Source organism: Camellia sinensis, chromosome 1 (genome assembly GCF_055761805.1).
Source record: "Camellia sinensis isolate YWXY chromosome 1, ASM5576180v1, whole genome shotgun sequence".
Lineage (NCBI taxonomy): Eukaryota > Viridiplantae > Streptophyta > Magnoliopsida > Ericales > Theaceae > Camellia > Camellia sinensis.
This window is the reverse complement of record NC_138961.1, coordinates 197,088,649-197,109,339: the sequence shown is the minus strand read 5'-3', so window position 1 is coordinate 197,109,339 and position 20,691 is coordinate 197,088,649. Positions and strand designations below refer to the sequence as shown.

The window sequence follows — 20,691 nt, the reverse complement described above, 5'->3', positions numbered from 1 at the left end:
GAAGGATGTATCATTTCTACATGATGATGTGATATTTTAGTTTTTTTATTTATTTTTTTTATCGCATCACTAAAGCTCCTATTAGAACTCTAATTTTAAAACTCTCTATCACTATCCTCTATATATAAAGTATATTCACATTGGTCGGCTAGGGTTTCATGTTCACACTCACTTTAAGCAAGAAACTCCCCACCCCCTGGGCTAAGGGATCTAACTGCTTGGTAAATCTAACTTCTTTAAGCTCTTTTATGAGCAAAAGTCACACTCCTAATAGTTATCCCACTGCAAAAGTAAATTCTTCTCACCTATCAAATGTTTTATGAGTGACATGCCAGAAGATTTGCAGATGAGGACCCCATCTATTATTGTGTTATCTAAAAAATGTACTAATGATAATGTTGATGTTTGGCATTATGCTCCAACCAAGGCCATTCCGATTCTGACCTGGATTATGTCTATGGCTTTACCGGAGAGGCGAAGAGATTTGTTATAAGAAAGTTTTGGGAAAAGTGGTTTAGTTATTCATGAATGCAGAGGTCGTCTGAGTTTGTCTGAGATTGATGTATATAGAGGTGGTGATGGAACTAGTGATGTTGATCCTGGTTCATCGATTTCGGAGGTTGGTGTTAGAAAAAAAGAAGTTGATCGGAGAGGATTAGTTGTTATGGATCCTGCAGAATTTTCTAATTTTTACGAAATGTAATAATAAATGTAAAAAATAGTGATGAGACTCAAGATGTAATAGTTGATGATAAGGGAAATGTAGTAAGCAAATAAAAATTTGAGTGGTTTCATAAATAAAATTAATAAAAATTTTCATTAATCATAACAGTAGTTACATTAACATCAAACTATTCTCTCATTTTTTGGGACATTGCATCTAACCAATTACTGTCCCTATTAATTAATATAACACAAGGAATCCCTTCTCTAATAATGAGATTTGGTTGGAATTTAACAAATACATGAAAGTCTCTTTAGCAACTTACTAAATTTTTCATTAGTTTGGTAAGGACTATCAAGTATTTGATGTCATCTATGACGTTGCAAGCGGTGTCTTGATCGTAGTCCTTGAAACTTATTATGTCGGAGAAGTAATTGTGTCATCCAAGACTTTTGGCCCAGGCAATTTTTCTTGTTCTTGAGGGTCCTTCGAGGTAAAGGGACATTGGGCTGCTGTTTCGGATCCTGTTATTAGAAGAAGAGGAGAGTTCTTCGTCAGTATATAAATCGTGTATATTATTCCTGTGTATCCTTAATCTAACGTTGTCGTCTTCACTGTAAACAGAGAAACAATAATCTTGACATAATTCGTATTTTACAAAATTTTGACTTACAAACAAAATATTATTTTCTGTCCATTTTTTTTTTTACTTCTTCATTTAAAAAAAAAAGAAATGAATTAAAGAGACTAGTATGTGGGGACCTCTCTCGTTTGTAATGATCTCTCGAAAATGTTTTTAATTTGGGGTATTTTGTGACGTAATCAGTGGGACATCTTTCTTTGCAGAGTGCAAAGAATTGTTTCTCATTTTCTGCTTCTGCAAGTATTCCTCGCTAGAATTCATCTATGTTTTTCGAAGGAGGACTTTTCCCCATAGATGAAAATTCTCCTTATTCTACGAAGTCGCCCCGTTTCTGTACATACTATCAACTTTTGCTGTTGGAGAATGGAGTTTTTCTATATTTGGATGATAGATCCTCCAATTGGTTCTGGTGAAATCAAAAAATCTCTGGTTAGATATTTGGATCTTCTTCGTGCATTGAACCATGGCATGAAGGTGAGGGTTTCCATCTTCGTGGAGCTCTCTTGCGACAAGTATGTAGTATGGCTGACATGCTACTTGGAGAAGGGATTTGAGGAATTCTAAGAGTTGTTCTTCTGGGCAAAAACAAGTTCAATACAACTGAAATCATATCACTACTGCTTACCCTATATTTTCTTATTAAAACAAAATGATAGATACGTCAAATAAATTATTAAATATTTTGTACAATAATGTGAGTAATTACACACCTATGCTAATATTATATAAAAGGGTAAATTACATTGACATCCCCTGAGATTTATATTTATTGTAGTTCCCTCCTTACCTTTTGAAAATTACATCCCCTTCTTGAGGTTTAAAGTTTCATTACAAATTACTCCCTCCAGCAATTTAATTTTTTTAAATACCAATTTTGCTCTCACTGGGTAAATTACATTGACACCCTTCACATTTTAGAAATTACAATCTCCTCCCCAAGGTTTAAAGTAGTATTACCAATTGTCCCATCGGTTAGTATTAGTTGAAAAAAAAAATCATTGGAAAAAAATTATTTGAAAAAAAAATTTGTTAGTCAAAATTTTAAATTTCTGTTTAAAAACCAACGTAAACTCATTTTTTTAATTTATGTTTTTTCCTTAAATTTACAAACTGAGACAACCATTTATAAACAAAATAAATTATCGAACAAGTTTTTATGACAGTTTTTAAAATTTTTGTAAATATAAATTGAAAACTAAAAACGAAATGATTACCAAACAGATCTCAGATGGTAAAAATGTCGTAAAATTGACAAATAATTAAATAAATTATCAAAATAAGAAATGACTTATCAAAAGATTCTTAGGTTATGTATAGTTTGATTTTTAGAATTTTTTTTAAAAAAAATTAAAAAATAATTTGGTTAAGAAATAAAAAATAATTATCATTTTTATATAATTTTTATCTTTCGAATGTAATAAACATAAATCTTAAGAGGTGTCAGTGTAATTTTTATCTTACGTTGATTTGTAAACAAAAATTTAAAAATTTGACTAACAAATTTTTTTTTCAACTAGTACTAACCGAGGGGACAATTGATAATGCTACTTTAAACTTTGAGGAGGGGATTGTAATTTCTAAAATGTGAGAAGTGTCAATGTAATTTACCCAGTAAAGGCAAAATTGATATTTAAAAAAATTAAATTGCTGGAGAGAACAATTTGTAATGAAACTTTAAACCCTATAAGGAGAATATAATTTCCAAAAAGTGAGAAAAAAAACTGTAATAAACATAAACTTTAGAGGAGTCAATGTAATTTACCTTATCTAAAATATTTAATAATTTATTTAAAATTCCTAACATTGCTTAACCATGAAACTCAAAGGGGAGATTGTGTGTAATTTACCCTCAATAAAATAGTTTTTTATTTTATTTTTTTGAACTAAAAGTGCCGGTAATTGTTTGCCACCACTTTTCTTCCGGTCCTTCCTCTGGCAATACACGCACTATACATATATTACAATTCAATCCTATCATAAAATTTCAATACTACATCATAAGCCTTTCAAATCTTAACCCTAACCTTCTCTCTACTTCAACCACCACCCGCCAACAACTCCGACTGCCGCTGCCAACCCCACGTCACCCTCCACCCCCAATGCTACCCCCTTCGCCACCCAACCTACCCCGGTGGGTGGAGAGAGAGAGAGAGAGAGAGACTGTTGGGGGAGGTGTGGAGAGGCCTGGGGCCAGGGCGGTGGCAACAAGGCAAAGGGATGACAGTCGAAGTAGGCTTAGAGTTAGAGAGAATTGAAGACAATTTTGGTATTCAGTGGGATGTATAAAGAAATTTTATAAAATTTGAATTTTGAACTGTATGTCCAAAGTAAATAAAACTGGAAATCAATTTCAACTCAAACAAAATCAGAGTTTTCACATCTTCAAACTTTAAAGACAGAACACTAAGATACGCCGTCTTGAGGGCATTTTATGCAGTTGCCTTCAAATGCTCTTGAAAACAAAATGTACATGAATGCAATTTTAAATATTATGCAACAAAAATAAAAAATTAAGAAAAGGGAACTAATTCAGTACATAGCGATGCAAACAACAACATAATAATAGTGGCATAAACACCACCAGCAGCAGCATCCCAATACTTCCATCTCCAACCACAAAGACAACCACCAAAATCTACCAAAGTCGATACTTCCATCTCCAACCACGAAGACAAAACCACCAACTAGCCCTATTTCATATGCTTGCTTCCTAAGATGGGAGGTAATCCAACTCCCAGAGACATTGAAATAAAAAAAATAACAATAACAATGATAACAACAGCCGAGGGGCAGGCAAGGGGAAGCAAAACCAAAATTCCCCAAAAGTAAACACAAAAGTCTCAATGAATAACCATGAAAATAAAACGACAACAATGGTCCTCACCAAAATCATACATACATCCCAACAATCTCTTGCTACTTACTACCTTATATAAGTCATAATAACATCTCTAGTTTTTTTTTTTCCCTTCTTATGGTTTCTTTTATTTTTAATAAGTTTTTCCACTTTTATTTTCCCTTTTAAATTTTGTGTCTATGTGCCCCGCGAGACATCATGTTTCATCACGCCATGCCAAAGACCAAGACCATTATCTCCAAAGAAATACACAAGACAGTGGCTGTCATCAAGCACCTCCCTACTTCCACCCCTCTCAAAAACCAATCATGACAGAACGTGCAATAGCGCACGATTCTCATTTACTTGAAGTACGTGCTAAAATAGCACGCTCAGAACCAGCTTGAGGCTGTATATTCAAATCCCCAGACGATGATCTGCTTAGGAATGCCTCAGACTGACCTTGTCTGTTTGTCATCTCCTCGAATGACATACTCTGGATGTTGGCAGCAAGCATGTCATGACTGGACCTTCCAATGGATTGAGGACTAGAGACAGGAGCAAACTGAACAGAAGAAGGCATGATCCATCTAAACCAATCATTACGCCTTCTTACTTTATCATCCTGAAAAACATGAAGGGAACAAGAAATTAGACATCCTATATGAACAAATCAGAAAGCAACAATTTGTAAAGGTAACAAACTTGGTACCACAATCGACTTAATAACGACACTCAAAAAAGAATAATAATAATAATAACAATAATAATAATAATAATAATGTCATTAATTTAAAAATTAGTAACCTTGAATAAGCAAGCTATATGGTTGGTTTCACAGGTGCAAAAATAAGAGGAAGTACTAGGTGGGAACCTCTGATGTTTATATGTACCAAGCCAAGCTGACTTAGTAATCCCAGAGCCTTAGAGGACTTGCATGCAAGCACAATGGTGGATGCAAGAATTAAATATCGAAGGGCCAAGTTATGTGCAAGGACCAAAATCGTGTTAATTTTGTTCAATCCACATTATATACATATATATATATATATATATGTGCACTCCAGAAGTTAACCTAATCTATCTAGCACTAGAGAAGTTAGGACTCGACAAAGCAATAAATAGAGCACTCAAATACTACAACAAAAGAATAATGAAGTCTAAGACTTAACAAAGACACATCCAATGATACTAAAATGCTATGTGAGAGACCAATGATATGAATTGTTTTGATGACCTCTTGTAGATCCATGTCGAAACATTTAAGTAAAGCTCCATTTTAAACACAATTCATTTAAGAAACCCAGTCCTGTTTGAACTTTCAGAACCATATCAAATACAGAAAGGGTAAAAAAAAAAAAGAAAAAAAAGAAGAGTTGTTATGGTAGAGGTATACTAATGCCATACTGACTATTGATGATATCCTTATGTTTCATTATTTAGCCTTGGCTCACTCATACATGAATTCAGTTATTATAGTGTTTTTTGGTTAAGTATCATTATAGTATTTGTTGTTTAATGTTTTTATATATTACTGTTCAGTCGAGTGCAGCAATTCTAATGTTTTGTGTATTCACAATGTTTTCCACATCGACTATTCAAGAGAGTTTGGTAGCCAGTGGGGAATGATATATAAGAGCAAAATTTATGTACAACTGCAATATATTTCGGAGCTTTGGAGGGGCCATGGACCCACTTCTTTCCACCATTGTGCAAGCACCAAAACTAATAAAACAAAACTCATTGAACTTTGAGTGAATATAATTCTCTGTAGACATTTGAATATACCTTCACTTCCACAAGGCTTGAAGCACGCACAGCATCCAATATAAACTGGGTGTTGTCTGTCAAAATCATAACCTGTAAAAGAAGCCAAGGAATGACTTCCTTATCAAAAGCTAAAGAAGAAATTTGCTATTGAAGCCGAGCAAGCTATAAGTTGCATATCTGTATTATCACAGTCGGCAATAAATATGAAACTAATAAACAATATGAAACTAATAAACCTGCTTTAATTAAAGACTCGAGAATATGCAACAGATAAAACTTCAAAAGCTTTAAAAAATAAGTCTCGTTTGGGAACAGGCTTTTTTTAGTAACTTTTTGATTTTTTGGCTAAAATATGATATAAAAAAAACTAGTATGTTTGGGATGACTTTTAAGCTTTTCACGGAAAGATGTGCAAAAAGTAAAGAGAAAAGGGAATCTTTAACTTTTTGGTATAGGTTATTGGCTTTTTAGCTTTTTTAGTAATTTTTTGACTTTTTGGCTAAAAATGCCACTTGCCAAACGAGGCCTAAATAAATAGAAAAATTGCTAAGGATCCTATCAACATAAATAAAGCAACCCTGAAAATGAGATATCCAGTGATGATGAAACATGAATTCATTTACCTTATTTTATACACTAAGCCCACTAAGTGTTCCAAGACTCTTACCAGGAGAGAAATCAAATTAATCTATGCCCACTTAATTTGCAATTCACTAGGCAATACCACAAATGTAAGAATACTTCAAAGTCATTCATTCTAGACTCACAGACATTACAGCAATGTTATTAAAGGCGATAGGCGCACCAAGGTGCCAAGGTCTCCTAGGGTAGGGCCTAGGCTCAAGGCGCAAGGCGAGACGCATCTTGTACGTAAACAAAATATTATTTAATATAACTAAATAATTTAGGGTTCAACATAAGCAAAATGAAATCTTAAACATTTAAAATATATATACCAACAAATACTACTATTTTAACATAGACAAATGAACAATATTTCAAAATTTAACATAAAACATGAATAAAATGAGAGGGGAGAAAAAGAATAAGAAGAGGGGGGCAGAAATAGATCAGTCTAAAGAATGATGAGAAAGAAAAGAAGACCGGAGAATAAACATAAGAAGATGGAAGAAGAAGAAGAAGGCAATATCATCACAGCCATGTGAAGAAGAAGATAGAGAAAAGTTGAGAAGAGAATGGAACATAAATGTAAGAAGAAGAGAGAGAAAAAAAAAAAAGACAACGTGAAGAATTTTTGAATTTGCTGGACTGGATAATGAAGGAATGCAGTATAGTAAAGTGTTCTTTGGAGGTTAGGAATTAGGGCTAATTTTTCTTTTATCATTGATTTATGGTTGAATGCCCAATGTATTGGCATGTGTAATAAGAGTAGGGATCTTTTGTAGTTGCATTATCTTAAATCAATGGTTAGATTTTAAACAAAACCAATTAAAGCAACAATAAAAAAAGCCCTCAAGACTTGGGCCAAACTGCGCCTTGGACTAGTCGTGTGCCTTATCGAAGTCGCTTGGTCTGAAACACTACAAAGCGCAAACCCTAAGCCTGGATGGGACTTGAGCCTAAGCGCACGCCTAGGCACGCCTTATTGAAGTCACCTGGCCTAGAAAACTACAAGGAGCAAACCTTGGGCCTGGATGGGACTTGGGCCTAAGTGCGCGCCTTTAATAACATTGCATTAGAGTACTTCAAACTCCAGATTCACACTCATGCTGAGCTATCTGAACAATCTCATCATCAGCTCTAAGCCTTGTACTAACTATATGAATTGAAATAAGTATAAGATGCATTAAAAAAAAACGTTAAAATTGAAGGAAGAAAGGACCAGAGATCACCAAAAGGACAACATTACAAGGTACAATTAATCCAACTAATCAAACAGACAAGCATCCAGATATCACATCAGGCTTTGGAGAATACCTGAAGATAGTAGGGAGGTGGTTGAAAGAGAACAATCAGATGAAAACAAACACAAGCATAAGCACAAACAAAATATGAAAATGAAAAATGTCACTGGCTAATGCATCCAACATCCACGTAAACAAGGACCAATCCTTACATACAATATCAAATTCAGTTACATAACTTAAGTTCATGGCCAGAAAATAAGGATGCCATTTAGTAAGCTCTGGATTTCAACTGTTAAACTGGAATACAAAAAATGCTACCATATACTTCCAATACAAAAAAAGCATCTTTCATCTATCTTGAGGTGAATGGATGAATTGTTGCAACATTCAAACATCACTAGTTACAAGATGTGTCACCCAATTCATGCAACAGAGAGATGATTTTATCCTCTCCCCCGTGGTACGTAACCCCATTGTTGTCAATTGCGAATCAAAGCATGAATGATTTTGTTAAAATAGTGAATTGCGAATCATATTGAATCATGAATCATAAGATTCACTTTATTTTGCATAATCATGGTTCACTTTATTACATTAGCATTGATGATGCAAAATAAAGATAGCAACAACATAAAAGAAACTGCAATATATTGCAGAATATAGGACAACCTAGATTTGAGAAAAAATACTATATTACTGATTTATTCGATATGATGCAAATTAAAGGTAGCAAAAGCTTAAAACATATTACAATATATTGTAGAAAATTAAGACAATCTTGAAAAAATACTTTTACCTGATTTATTAGATATGATGACAAAACAAAGCACATCCAACTTGTCAAAATCACAGGAAAGATGGAAAGCATATTTTGTATATGTTTACTAAAATACCCTAAGAACATGTCATTTGTTCCAAACATATCCAATTGCTTACGCTCCCTCCCACCACTTTTCTGTGGCATTTGATTATAGACAGTTCAAGGAAAGCATCTTTGTATAAAGTTTATGAAGATGCGCCTCTGTACTTTACTGAAAATTTTATTTTATGAAAAATGTTTAAATTTAAAGAAGGGTAATATGGGAAAGTAATGATGGAACTTCAAAAATAATAAGGCACCTTTTATTTACACACCGTAAGTTGTCTCAGCACGCACCATTTTCTGATTTTTTTTTAATTACAATTGCATCCCTTGAACAAATTACCATTAAGGAAAAATTGTACACACCTTCCCTCTAGCCAACTTCACTGTTGGCTGCAACCTTCTGCTGCTCCCCAGCTCTGGCCCCATCACCAACCATTAGCACCTCCCCACCAGCATGAACTCACGTTCCCCACCAACGACGACTCCCCTTCCTTAGAGAGAGAGAGAGAGGGAGAGAGGGAGGGAGGGGGGGGGGGGGCTAGGGGTGGCGGTGGAAGGGAATGCAGGGGTAGGGATGGGGGAAAAGGCGAGGCGAGGCAAGGCAGAGGGTGTCTGGGAGGGGAGGCATCAAGGATGGTTGCATAGGGTGGGGGCAAGCGGAGGAAGGGTGTAAAAAAGGCAAGGAGCATGTGGTGGGGAAGGGAGGGGTGGCGGAGATAACGGTAGTGCTGGCTGATGTTAGTGTTAGATTAAAATTTGGAGATTGGGGTATTATGGGGATAAAATAGTGGGAACTAAGCAAAATTCAAGACAAAAGTGACATACACTATGACTTTGGGTCTACATGATAGCAATTTAAAAGCTTGTACTATTGTATTTCTTCAATTTATTTATTTATTTATTGGGCAATCACTTTTCCCAAGTAATGCCCTAAATTTATCTATGGCATTTCTTGTGTCAAAAAGTAGACATTTCCACCATCTTTCTCAATAGAAAATTGATGTAAACTACACAGCATAAAAAGGACAGGCTTATGGGAAACAACGATTTTCCACAACTATATATATATATAATACAGACATGACAATCATACAAAATATACCTAATTTTTTATATATTTTTTAATTTGCAAATTTTTATCCACAAACGACCAAAAAATAATGAAAACTAACACTAAAATAAGCTTAAACCTATATCATAAACAAGCAAAAATTAATGAAAACTAATACTAAAAAATAACAAAAAACTGGAGTAGAACCATACTTTCATCAATTTCACTAGGAACTAGAGCCATAGTTCACTCAATCTACAATTTAAGCATCATTCAACATAGAAATTACTATTTCTTCAATCATAAATCACTATATCATAAATGTCAAAAGCATTATAGTTCAATTTATGAATGGATCATCCATAAAAAAAATAAAAAATAAAAAAATTCCCACTATTTTGTTTAAGTAACAATATGGTATTAACATTTACCAAGTTTGCGCCAAAAAAGCCACAGAACCAGCACAAACAGAAGCAAACAATAGGAATACTAGAAAAGAAGAGCGGGGCAACGGATTTTTCATGGAGACAGGCAAGGTTAGATGACAAACAAAAGACCATGAAAGAACTCAAAAGTTATGCCCCATCTATAGTTTAGTTGCAATCTCTCTCTCTCTCTCTCTCTCTCTCTCTCTCACACACACACACACTAACACACACACATTTCGTTCCAAGGGAAACGAACATATGAAGTATTACTAGATCAAACGACGCTTCATAAACATACAACTTTATGGCATGCGGAGAATAGTCAATTCATTTCCACCATTGCCAACTTCTACATCTCGTCTGCCGCTACTTTCCACAAGCATCATCGTCATCTCTCTCTCTCTCTAAAATACTCTCTTTGACATGGATGAGATAGAAATCCATGTTTTCCCTAAATCCCATATAATTTAAATTATATTCTTAATAATTTATACCTTACGCCAAAATATCATAAAATTCGCAATATATTTATATACTGCAGAAGTGTCTATGTACTTGTACTCAACTTTCGTATACATAATCCCAATATCCAAATATTTAGTTTTAGGAAGAATTTATGGCTTGGTAGCTAGAGCTAGAGTATTCGTCAAGGCGTATCGTCCTATGCTCCCTCAAGGACATGCACCTTGACTGATCTCAGCTAGAGAGGTTCCACCACATGAAGAGTCTCCAAGTCACGATGAGCGACAAATTATATATCAATAAGTCGTCACAGTCTCTAAATCACATATGGTCTCTGTAGTAGACTATCAGCCAAAAGTGAGTATCAACCTATCCCCTGGTCCCATCAAGGCACATGGTTGAGCTCTATGTGGCCTGACCCTCTGGGGTTCAACCCTACTAAAAATAGAAAGCCTTCTCTCCTAACACCAGAAATGCATAGTCAAGTATATTCCACTCGTGCTTTAGTTACCACTCACTAAGTCATCGCTCTCTCTCTCTCTAGCTAACTGCTTCTGCTTTCACCCAACACTTCTAAATCACATGTGATCACAGCCTCTAAATCACATGTGATCTCTGCAGTAGACTATCAGCCAAAAGTGAGTATCAACCTATCCCCTGATCCTATCCAGGCACATGATTGAGCTCTATGTGGCCTGACCCTCTGGGGTTCAACCCTACTAAAAATAGAAAGCCTTCTCTCCTAGCACAAGAAATGCATAGTCAAGTATATTCCACTCGTGCTTTAGTTATCACTCACTAAGTCATTGCTCTCTCTCTCTAGCTAACTGCTTCTGCTTTCACCCAACACTTCTTCAGTGATTCAATGCCATATCAGAACACCATCACGTCCCAAAAGGCTCCAAAGCCTACTCATTTTCTCACCACCTCCAATGGGCAATCCCAAACATAAGCAGGTAGACACGTCAGTACTAAAATCTACTAATCAGATATGAATGCAGATTTAGGCCTCGTTTGGAAACAGGCTATTTTAGTAACTTGTTGACTTTTTGACTAAAATATGAGATAAAAAAAACTAATATGTTTATGATGACTTTTTGAATTTTTACGAAAAGATAAGCAAAAAGTAGAGAGAAGAGGGAATTTTTGAATTTTTGGTATAAGTTATTAGTTTTTTGATTTTTTTAGTAACTTTTTGGCTTTTAGGCTAAAATAGTCACTTGCCAAACGAGACCTTAGTCAAAATAAAGTCAAATGCAGAATGTCTGGCTCAGAAAGACAGTGAAGGGAATCGTAATCCCAATTATTAACTTGCTGGAACATCGTCTTAAAATATGAAGTTCCACATATAAACTGCATTGAGACACAAATCAAGGAATGATAAGGAGGTCAATAATAAGGTTAGTAGGCTACCATTCAGAAGTTAAAACAAGCCTAACACGAGAACATTGAAGCTTACTGGTCTCCCTTCCATAGAAGCAACAAGCAGCCATGTAGAGCTTCATTTAGCAAATATGAAACAATAAAGCTTAAAGAGATGAGACTGATTCTTACTAAATACACAGTGCAGACCTGAAAGTAGTATAAGAAGTCAAGCCATGGGATCACAACAATCAGTCCCATAGAGCATGACTCCAACCCAAAGAAGGAAAAATCACAAAACAATGCCCTTAAAATGTAATTCATGGTAAATCAGAATTGCTGGGGAAATGAAGGTTTTAACTTATCGGTTCTTCCATCTATTTCTCTACGACACGAGTCGAATCTTAAAATATGCACACAATATCACCTATAGGACAATAACTCAGATCGGGTTTCTCTACGACACGAGTCGAATCTTAAAATATGCACACAATATCACCTATAGGACAATAACTCAGAGCAGGGGCGGGGGGCGGGGGAAGTCAACCTGAAGGTCATCAACATAGACATAATATAAGAAGAAAACACAAAGAAGCTAAAAATAAAATTATCACAATCTAAAGTTCAAGGATCTTAAATGCAAGACATGATCCAAAAAAAAATTGCCGGAGAGCTTAATGTATACCCTCGATATTATGCCCCATTTTGTCATTCACAATGTATGATTAAAATACTCAATTTGATAAATAGTTGCATGCTTGATGATACCAAATACCATCTACGCTGCAGAAGTGACTTGAGATGGAAAAGAAACTCATTTTCATGAATTACCTATAAAGGGAGGATGCTTGATAAATATCAGAACTCTTATCATCAAGTAAAAAAAAGCAGAAAACTACCTATTATCCCAAAAAAACTCACTTTTTTGAAGCCTGCTATTAAATTAATGGGAACCCAGCCCTGATCATCCATGTTCTGCCGCAAGAATGTATCTTTAATTAAATTCTCATTACTGCAATAAATAAATAAGAGGTGCACCGGCTGTTAAATTCCCAACAACAACAGGGAATTAACTAGTTATGACTACATTTACAAGGCAAGGCAGACAATAAAATATGGTACCTGAAATAATATTCTATCTGCATAACTATCTTAGAAGGCAACTGGGGATCCGGAGCGTGGAGAGGAGGAAAAAACATAGCATGAGACGGCATTGCAGCAACAATTGGAGGCGGAGTGGGAACATAAATCATCGGAGAAGGCACTTCTGCAAACAGATGACGAGAGGTTAGCGGAAACCCAAACATTGAACTTACGAAACATCAAAAATATTACTACCAGGGTAAACCATAGGGTTGCCAAATGGTCGCCCAGGCATTGGTGGAGGAGGAATGAATGGGGTAGGACTGTGTGGTGCGGATCGTATGAAGCCCCTAGAAACACCTCTTTGTGGCTGCATGTGAAGATCTCTGCCATTAAAACTTCTATGAGAATTCCATTCATGATTCCCACGATCCTGATCCCGCCTGCCACCATAATTGTGATGATAAGAACCATCACCGCGAGGATGGTTACCACCATTGCCCCTTCTAAATGAATTGCGTTGCTGCGGGTGATCATTCCCACTGTTGGGTTGTGACCCAAATCCTCCCCTTTGTCCACTTTGATCTCTTGGAGAGGACTCCGGAACAGCTGACCCAGATTTTCCAGAATTATTAGACAGCATTTCCACTACTGAACCCAGTGGGGGCGGCTGAGGGAAGCCACCGTTAGCTGTTACATTTCCGCTTGAACTCCCACCACCACGCTTCATAGACTTCTGGCGTGTGGGTGTTACATGGTTCGGAGTTAAACTAGGGTTTGTATTATTTGTGACGACCTGTTTTGGTGTAGAAGAAGATGCAATTCCAATTCCCTAAAGCACCAACACATATACATAGTGAAATGAATGCGATGCAGATAAAAATTATATTAGAAACCAATGATTTCGCATCAACAAATTAAAACTAACTAAAATAGAGTTGAACACAATGAAAACAACCTGTGAGACAGAGACTGGTGCATCGGGTAGAGCTTTGAATGAATCAGAAGAAGACAATTTCGGAGAAGCTCTAGTAGATTCAGAGAGAGCGGGCCAAGAAACAGCCCCCATGACTGGTCCAACCTCGACAACGCCATTCGAAGGCTTGTTCCAAGCCGGCTTCTTAGCCGCATTGCTACTTCCAGTACCACAATCAGTACTCTCCGACTGAGCCTCAACCGCATGATCATCTGGCGAAGACAAGGATGATGATGATGAAGAAAAAGCCGCCGCCGCCGCCGCCGCCTTCGAAGGTGACGACTCAGGAGAAGTATTGTTGATTAGTCCCTGAGAAGTAGCCGATGCCGATGGAGATGAAGGAGATACAGCCGGCGGCGGTGCGGCGGAGGCGGGAGGGGCAGATGAGGAGACGATCGATTCCGAATCGGCTCCTCGAACGACCTGTGACCATGGAGACGAGACACCACGCGCCGCCGCTCCTCGCTTCGAATGGGGGCTGTTGAGAGCGGCGGAGGAGACGTCAGCGCCGGCGCCGCTGCTGCCGGAATTCCGAGGAGAGTGATTAGCGGCTGCTGCCATCAAAATCAGGGTTTCAGAGATTTCGAAATTAGGGTTTTGAAATATGAGGGGCCGCAAATTAGGATTTTAAAAGGTCTCAAATTATTGGCCGATAAACCGATCGACGAATTAAACAAAAAAAACAAAAAAATCCAAGGATCAAAATTTGGGAGAGAGAAGAGAAAAATGGAATTAGGGGATAGGGGTTTTGAACAGTCGATGATAATGTGAAGACTGAAGAGTTCCAAAAATTGATTGATGGATCACTGAGAATCCGATCGCGCTGGAGAAGACGAAGCTGAGTGGAGCTTTCTCTCTCCCCTCTACTCTTCTTCTCTCTCTAGAAGTCTTTGTCTTCTACCGTCTCTCTTTTCTCTCCCTTTCCTACTATTCTTTCCTTCTTTGCTTTGCTCTGTCTCTCTCTCTGTCTCTCTCTCTGCTATTCCATCATCAGTAATGCCCCCACATGTTAGTTAATTGACGAAACTGCCCTTGTACTTGTTCACACCGACGAGAAATTATTCATTGTCGCAAGGGCAAATCTAGGTGATGCCCTAACCTAAATATTATTGGTTGAAACAATAAATTCTCACTACTTGCTTGTTTCTTTAGAAAGGTAACTGACACTTGTTTAACGCCTCACTTGAAAATAAATTATTTTAATAATTTTTAAATTTTTTTAAAAAAATTATATAATAAATTAGATAAAATAATTTAATAATTTACAATAACTTTTTAATTAAAATTAAAAATTACTAAACGGAACCTAAACATGAATAATGTAGATCAATAATGCTCTTGGGCAATGAATAATTTCTGGTGTAATGACACTGTTATAGATGAGGCTACCAAAATTAGGGGTTGATGTAGGTGCCACAGCCCCCACTGAGCTCATCCATACCTTTTCATAGATTATGGGGAAAAAAAATTAATTAAGGGTAAAATATTTAAAAAATATATTAGAAAAACAAAAGTATAATTTTTTCTGCGTAAAGAAATTATAACAGAAATTACATCTCAATATTTTGATAAATAATTGTCTTTCTTTTGACTTTTTTTTGTAATTTCCTCTAAATTATAAGGAAAATTACTTGTAAATTTAATTATAAAATTATGAATAGCACTAATTTAAAAATATTTTTCTGAGTATACACTGATATATATGTGCTTTATTTTATATTTTTATTGTTTTTTTATGAATATAAACTATGTATTATTAGTCTTATAAAAGTATTGTTTTAAAAAAAATAAGCTTCTAATTTTGAATACATTAAAGAGACACCCAAAACATTACACACCAAAAAAAATTTATGAATATAAGGAAAAATTACACACCAAAAAAAATCAAGGTTTGACCCCTATAACAAAATAAATTTTAAATATTAAATTTATTCAATTTAAATCTTAATATTTTTATTTATTTATTAATATAAACATTTATCTATATTTATTAAATAAAATCGATGAAAAAAAATATTTTAGTCATTAATCGCAGTAAAAAAATAATATTTTTAAACATTTTATGTGCATTTATATTGAGTTTGATATTTAAAATACTTTTTTTTTTACAATTTTATTTGGCAGAAATAAACAAATGATTTAGATTGAAAATAAATTAAAAAATTATGATTTAAATTGACAAAATAAAAAATTTAGAGTTTATTTAATTATAAAGATCAAATTTGAGTTTTTTTTTTTTTAAGTTTTTCCAAAATATTTTTATTAAACAAAACTCAAACCATATGATCAAGTTTAAAATTTTTTATTTTGTTTTTGTTTGGAAATGTAAGTCCAAGTCCAATACCATTAGGATGTAATCGGTTCAGTACGGTTGGTATTTAGGTAAAAAAATTACACCTAATCGATAATGCCAGTTTTATTATTTTGAATACCGATATAGACCGCTTCTCACATCAAACCGCACCGAACAGAATCAAACGGTTTGGTTCGGTGTGGTTTAATCAATTTAGAATTTTTTAAACTTGAACCATTTTTAAATATAATCATTAATCTATATAAAAATATTAAATTAGTTATTTGTGTACCATTTCAAACATATCCAATCCATCCAATTAATACATACTTTTTAATTCCTAAATTAACCAAAAAAAAAACAAAAAAAAAAGTTTAAAATACTAAGGTTGCGTTTGGTTGTGTTTTGTAAATATGATTTGAGAGTATGAATTGTATTTTGAATTTGTGTGTTGTAAAATTATGATTTGAGTGTAGAAAATTTGTTTGGTAAAGAGTTTTGAAAATAGTTTTGGAAAAGATGTTTGATTTGAGTGGGGAATTGTTGATGTGATATTTGATATGTGATACAAAAATTTACAACTCATAACTAAATATACAACTCAAAATTATTTTAAAGCACATTAAAAATTAAAAAAAATTCAGAAATTTTTTTTTTCCAATTATATAAATCAATTGCAAAAAAAAAAAAAAAAAAAAATTCCTGTACAGCAGAGGACATCCAGGTGGATGTCCCCATGGACGTCCGGGCGGTAGTCCCTAAGGACGTCCGCGTGGTCTTCCCCTGGCCAAAATTTGAACAAAAAATGCGGCTGTAATACAGAGCTCTCTGCAGAAGTTTGGAAAGTTGATTCCAAACACACAACCAAACATCATACTGAAATACACATGTGGAATTACATTTTGAATTCACAACCAAACAGAGCCTAAGGTTTTAAGAATAATGAGTTAGAGTTAAGATTATATACAATAAGAGTTTACAAACTTAGGTTATAAAGACGATAAAGTTAAGTAATTAAGGTTAATAATTTATTATACTTATTAATATCATTAGATAATTAGATTATATATATATTACAAATACAATATATGTTGAAACGGTCGATTCCGGTTTAGATCGGTGCACAAGGTGCTTAAACCGTACCGAACCGAAAACAAAAAAAATTCAAATTTAAAAACCGCACAGACTGATTCTTTTTAAAAAACAAACCAAATATAGCTAGTTTGGTCTGGTTCAATCGGTTTGTCGGTTTTTCTTACATCCCTAAACAACATGCTTCCGAAACTTCTTATACCCAGTCCGAACCTAGCTCGATGTGAGTTAGTTTTTTGGGTATATTACAAACACATCTCCTGAGGTTTATTTAAATTATAAATTATTCCCTATAGTTTTAGAAATTACATTATACCCCCTAAGGTTTCTAATTTCATAACAAATAGGTTCTTTTATTAATAAATCATCAAGTTAATTAATAGTTTTTAATAATGTTAAAATTTTATTTCAATTAATAATTCAAATAATTTTATTATTGTATAGGTGAACAGTTAGAAATTTCAATTTTTTAATTAATTCTGTTAAATAAAAATTTATGACAGAGAGATATTTGTAATTTTTCAAATCACAGGGGGCAATTCGTATTTTAAGCAAATCTCAAGGGGTATATTTATAATTTACCCTAGTTTAAAAAAAAATTAGTTTTTTAGTTATTTTAGTTTGGGCTAAAATAATCTTGTTTGGAATAATTTTTTGACATTTTTTATTTTTGTGAGAAAAAAAATTATGATTTAGATATGATAACTTTTAGCCTCAGACTAAAAAATCTATTTTATCTTTTTGTGATTAAAATAATCTCGACCTAATCCAAATCCACATGCCAAACGAGCACTCAAAGTGCTAAAATTGAACACGTGTTCTTATCTTTTGGTTTTCATTTTTTTATAGATAAATTATGCTTATGATTTTTGATAAATACAAATATCTACCATGTAATTTTAATAATTACATAAATCACTCATATTTTAATTAGCAATATCAAGATTTATTCATTTTTTTTGACTTTTGTTCTCACACAAGCGCGCGCACACAAAAAAAAAAAAAAAAACTCGTAATTACCACGGTTATAAAAGCAACAACACAACACCTACAACATGGCCATCATTGTTATTAGCCTAACTATGCCACCAGTAAACCCCATGCTCTACCAGCTCTGCAACCTCCAAACCACTATTACCACTGCACAAACTCACCACCGAAACACCCTTCAATTTAAATAATGAAAAAAAAAGAAGAAGCACCACCACTACAAAAGATCCATATCCTAATCTCACCACCAACCACCACAAGCCTCAACACGATTGAGACACTAGCCACCATATTAAAGAATATATAATAGATCCAAATTCAGCCCACTGATGTATGATCTTTTCTTTTTTACTTTTTGGATATGAAAAACCAAGTTAGTCATCCATATATCTAGCAAGAAAAAGAGAAAAGAACCATATGGCATTTAAACAAATTTGTTAATTTTGATTATGTCAAGGGAATGGCTAACTGTGAAAGGTAAAACAACACAAATCACATGACCCAAAATCATATACATATCCATTCTCATACCTAAGTCCTCTGCTAAATATAAACCCAAACCCACATGGAGACATTGGCAAACAACCCCATTTAATAATCTAGGATGCCATATCAAAGAAAGTTATGAGCATTCAAAACCAAAAACAAAAACTGAATAGGTAGATATCCATACTCAACTCAATCTTTGATCCACAATTACTCAAGTGAGAAGTTGGATAGCCACCATCAACAACACCTCTTAAAAAAAAAATAGTGCAAAATCAAACCCAACATAAATCAAAATCGAACCATAGTCATTGTTACCCAAAGCAAATAAGGTATTGGATTATGGTGCAAAAATTGGGTCTCTCTGAACCCATTACCCTTTCCAGCCTCCTCACTTCCTCTTCCTTTCCTTCTCTCGCCATTCGTCCCCTTTCTCTCATCCGCTTTTTCTTCTTCTTTCGATCGCGACCCAGATCGCAACCAACTGCCACAAACCCAGATTGCGACCCAACGCTACTGCCATCACTTTCCACCACAGCTCTAAAAACTATAGATTTAGGGTTAAGGTTTTGGAAGAAGAAGAAGAAGAGAATGAGGAGGGCAAAAGTAGATGGTGGACAGCGGAGAAGAGGAAGCAAAGGAAGAAGAATAAGAGGAGGATGAGAATGAGGAGGAAGAGGAGAGGAAAGACAGCGGCGGTGGACGGCAGTGTCACGACCCAGACCCAGACCCAGACCCGCCCCTATGGGTTTAGCATCGTAACCGGCCAGTAATCCGTGATTATCAAAGGCCTGCTTAATAGTAATGACAGTAATACAGAATAAAAGGATTGGCGGAAGCCAAAACAGTAAATAAAAGTTGTCCAATGAGCTGTGACAGTCCGAATGTAAAAAGACTTTTATGAACAAGTCACATTCGTAAACAAAACACATTTACATACCAGATATACATACATACAAGTTTGGGATTCAATCCCTATGCCATAACTGTACAGTAGGAGTCTATAACATTTATTACAAAACAGAAATAGAAGGGTGAATCCGAACACCCCAAAACAACCGCAGCTTGAACGAACTTGGAACCTCGAGGCGAGGCACAAAGGTTGGCTTGACAAAATAAGAGCTAACCCGACGCTCCTAGTTCCCGTCCGGTGCCTGGACACCTATATATATATATATAAACAGTGAGCTAAAGCTCAGTGAATAACAGTTATGTAAAGAGGTTAAGAATGAATGTCCTTTCAGTAATTAAACAGTCATATCAGTCACTTAGAAACCATAGTAGTTATATGCGGTGCATCCCATAGCAAAACAGTACAGTAGGTTTTAACAGACCGAACAGTCAGTTGATGGCCATCATAACAGTAAGCAGTAGTAGTTCCAAACATGGGAACCGACAGAGATCTCTGTGACAATAGCAGTAACAGTACAGTAACAATGAATTGCTATGGATGCCACGGATACAGTTTACAAATAGGACAAACATGCATTCATTAAACAATAACGTTTCAGTAAGCAGAACAGTTGATCATTCAGAAAATAATCATAATCGAACATATCTTTACAACATTGTTACTCACAGAGCACTGGGCTATAAGCAGCTAGTGAGCGTCCTCGGGTGCCAACCCTACACAGTTACAGAACGAACACACACTAAGTTACACACTCGGGAATCAACAACTTAGTCCCTATCTTGACTCGGTGTGGTTCTACATCAATATCCTCATTAAGATGCCTTAAACATGACCTAGGAATGCCTATGATGGAAAGAGGATGCAATGATGCACTTTAAAACACTTTTCAAAATTTGCTGAAACAGGGGT

The 20,691-nt window shown here is 35.0% G+C and overlaps 1 protein-coding gene across 1 annotated transcript; it reads right to left on the bottom strand.

The window, feature by feature from the left end:
- Positions 1-4,133: 4,133 nt before the first annotated feature.
- Positions 4,134-15,128, bottom strand: LARP1C (winged-helix DNA-binding transcription factor family protein). The gene is made up of 6 exons (XM_028266026.2): positions 13,991-15,128; positions 13,288-13,864; positions 13,072-13,216; positions 12,871-12,961; positions 5,932-6,003; positions 4,134-4,768 (listed from the first exon to the last, which is right to left on the bottom strand). The coding sequence occupies exons 1-6, from the start codon at positions 14,567-14,569 to the stop codon at positions 4,502-4,504; spliced, it is 1,731 nt and encodes a 576-aa protein (XP_028121827.2). The 5' UTR covers positions 14,570-15,128; the 3' UTR covers positions 4,134-4,501.
- Positions 15,129-20,691: the final 5,563 nt, after the last annotated feature.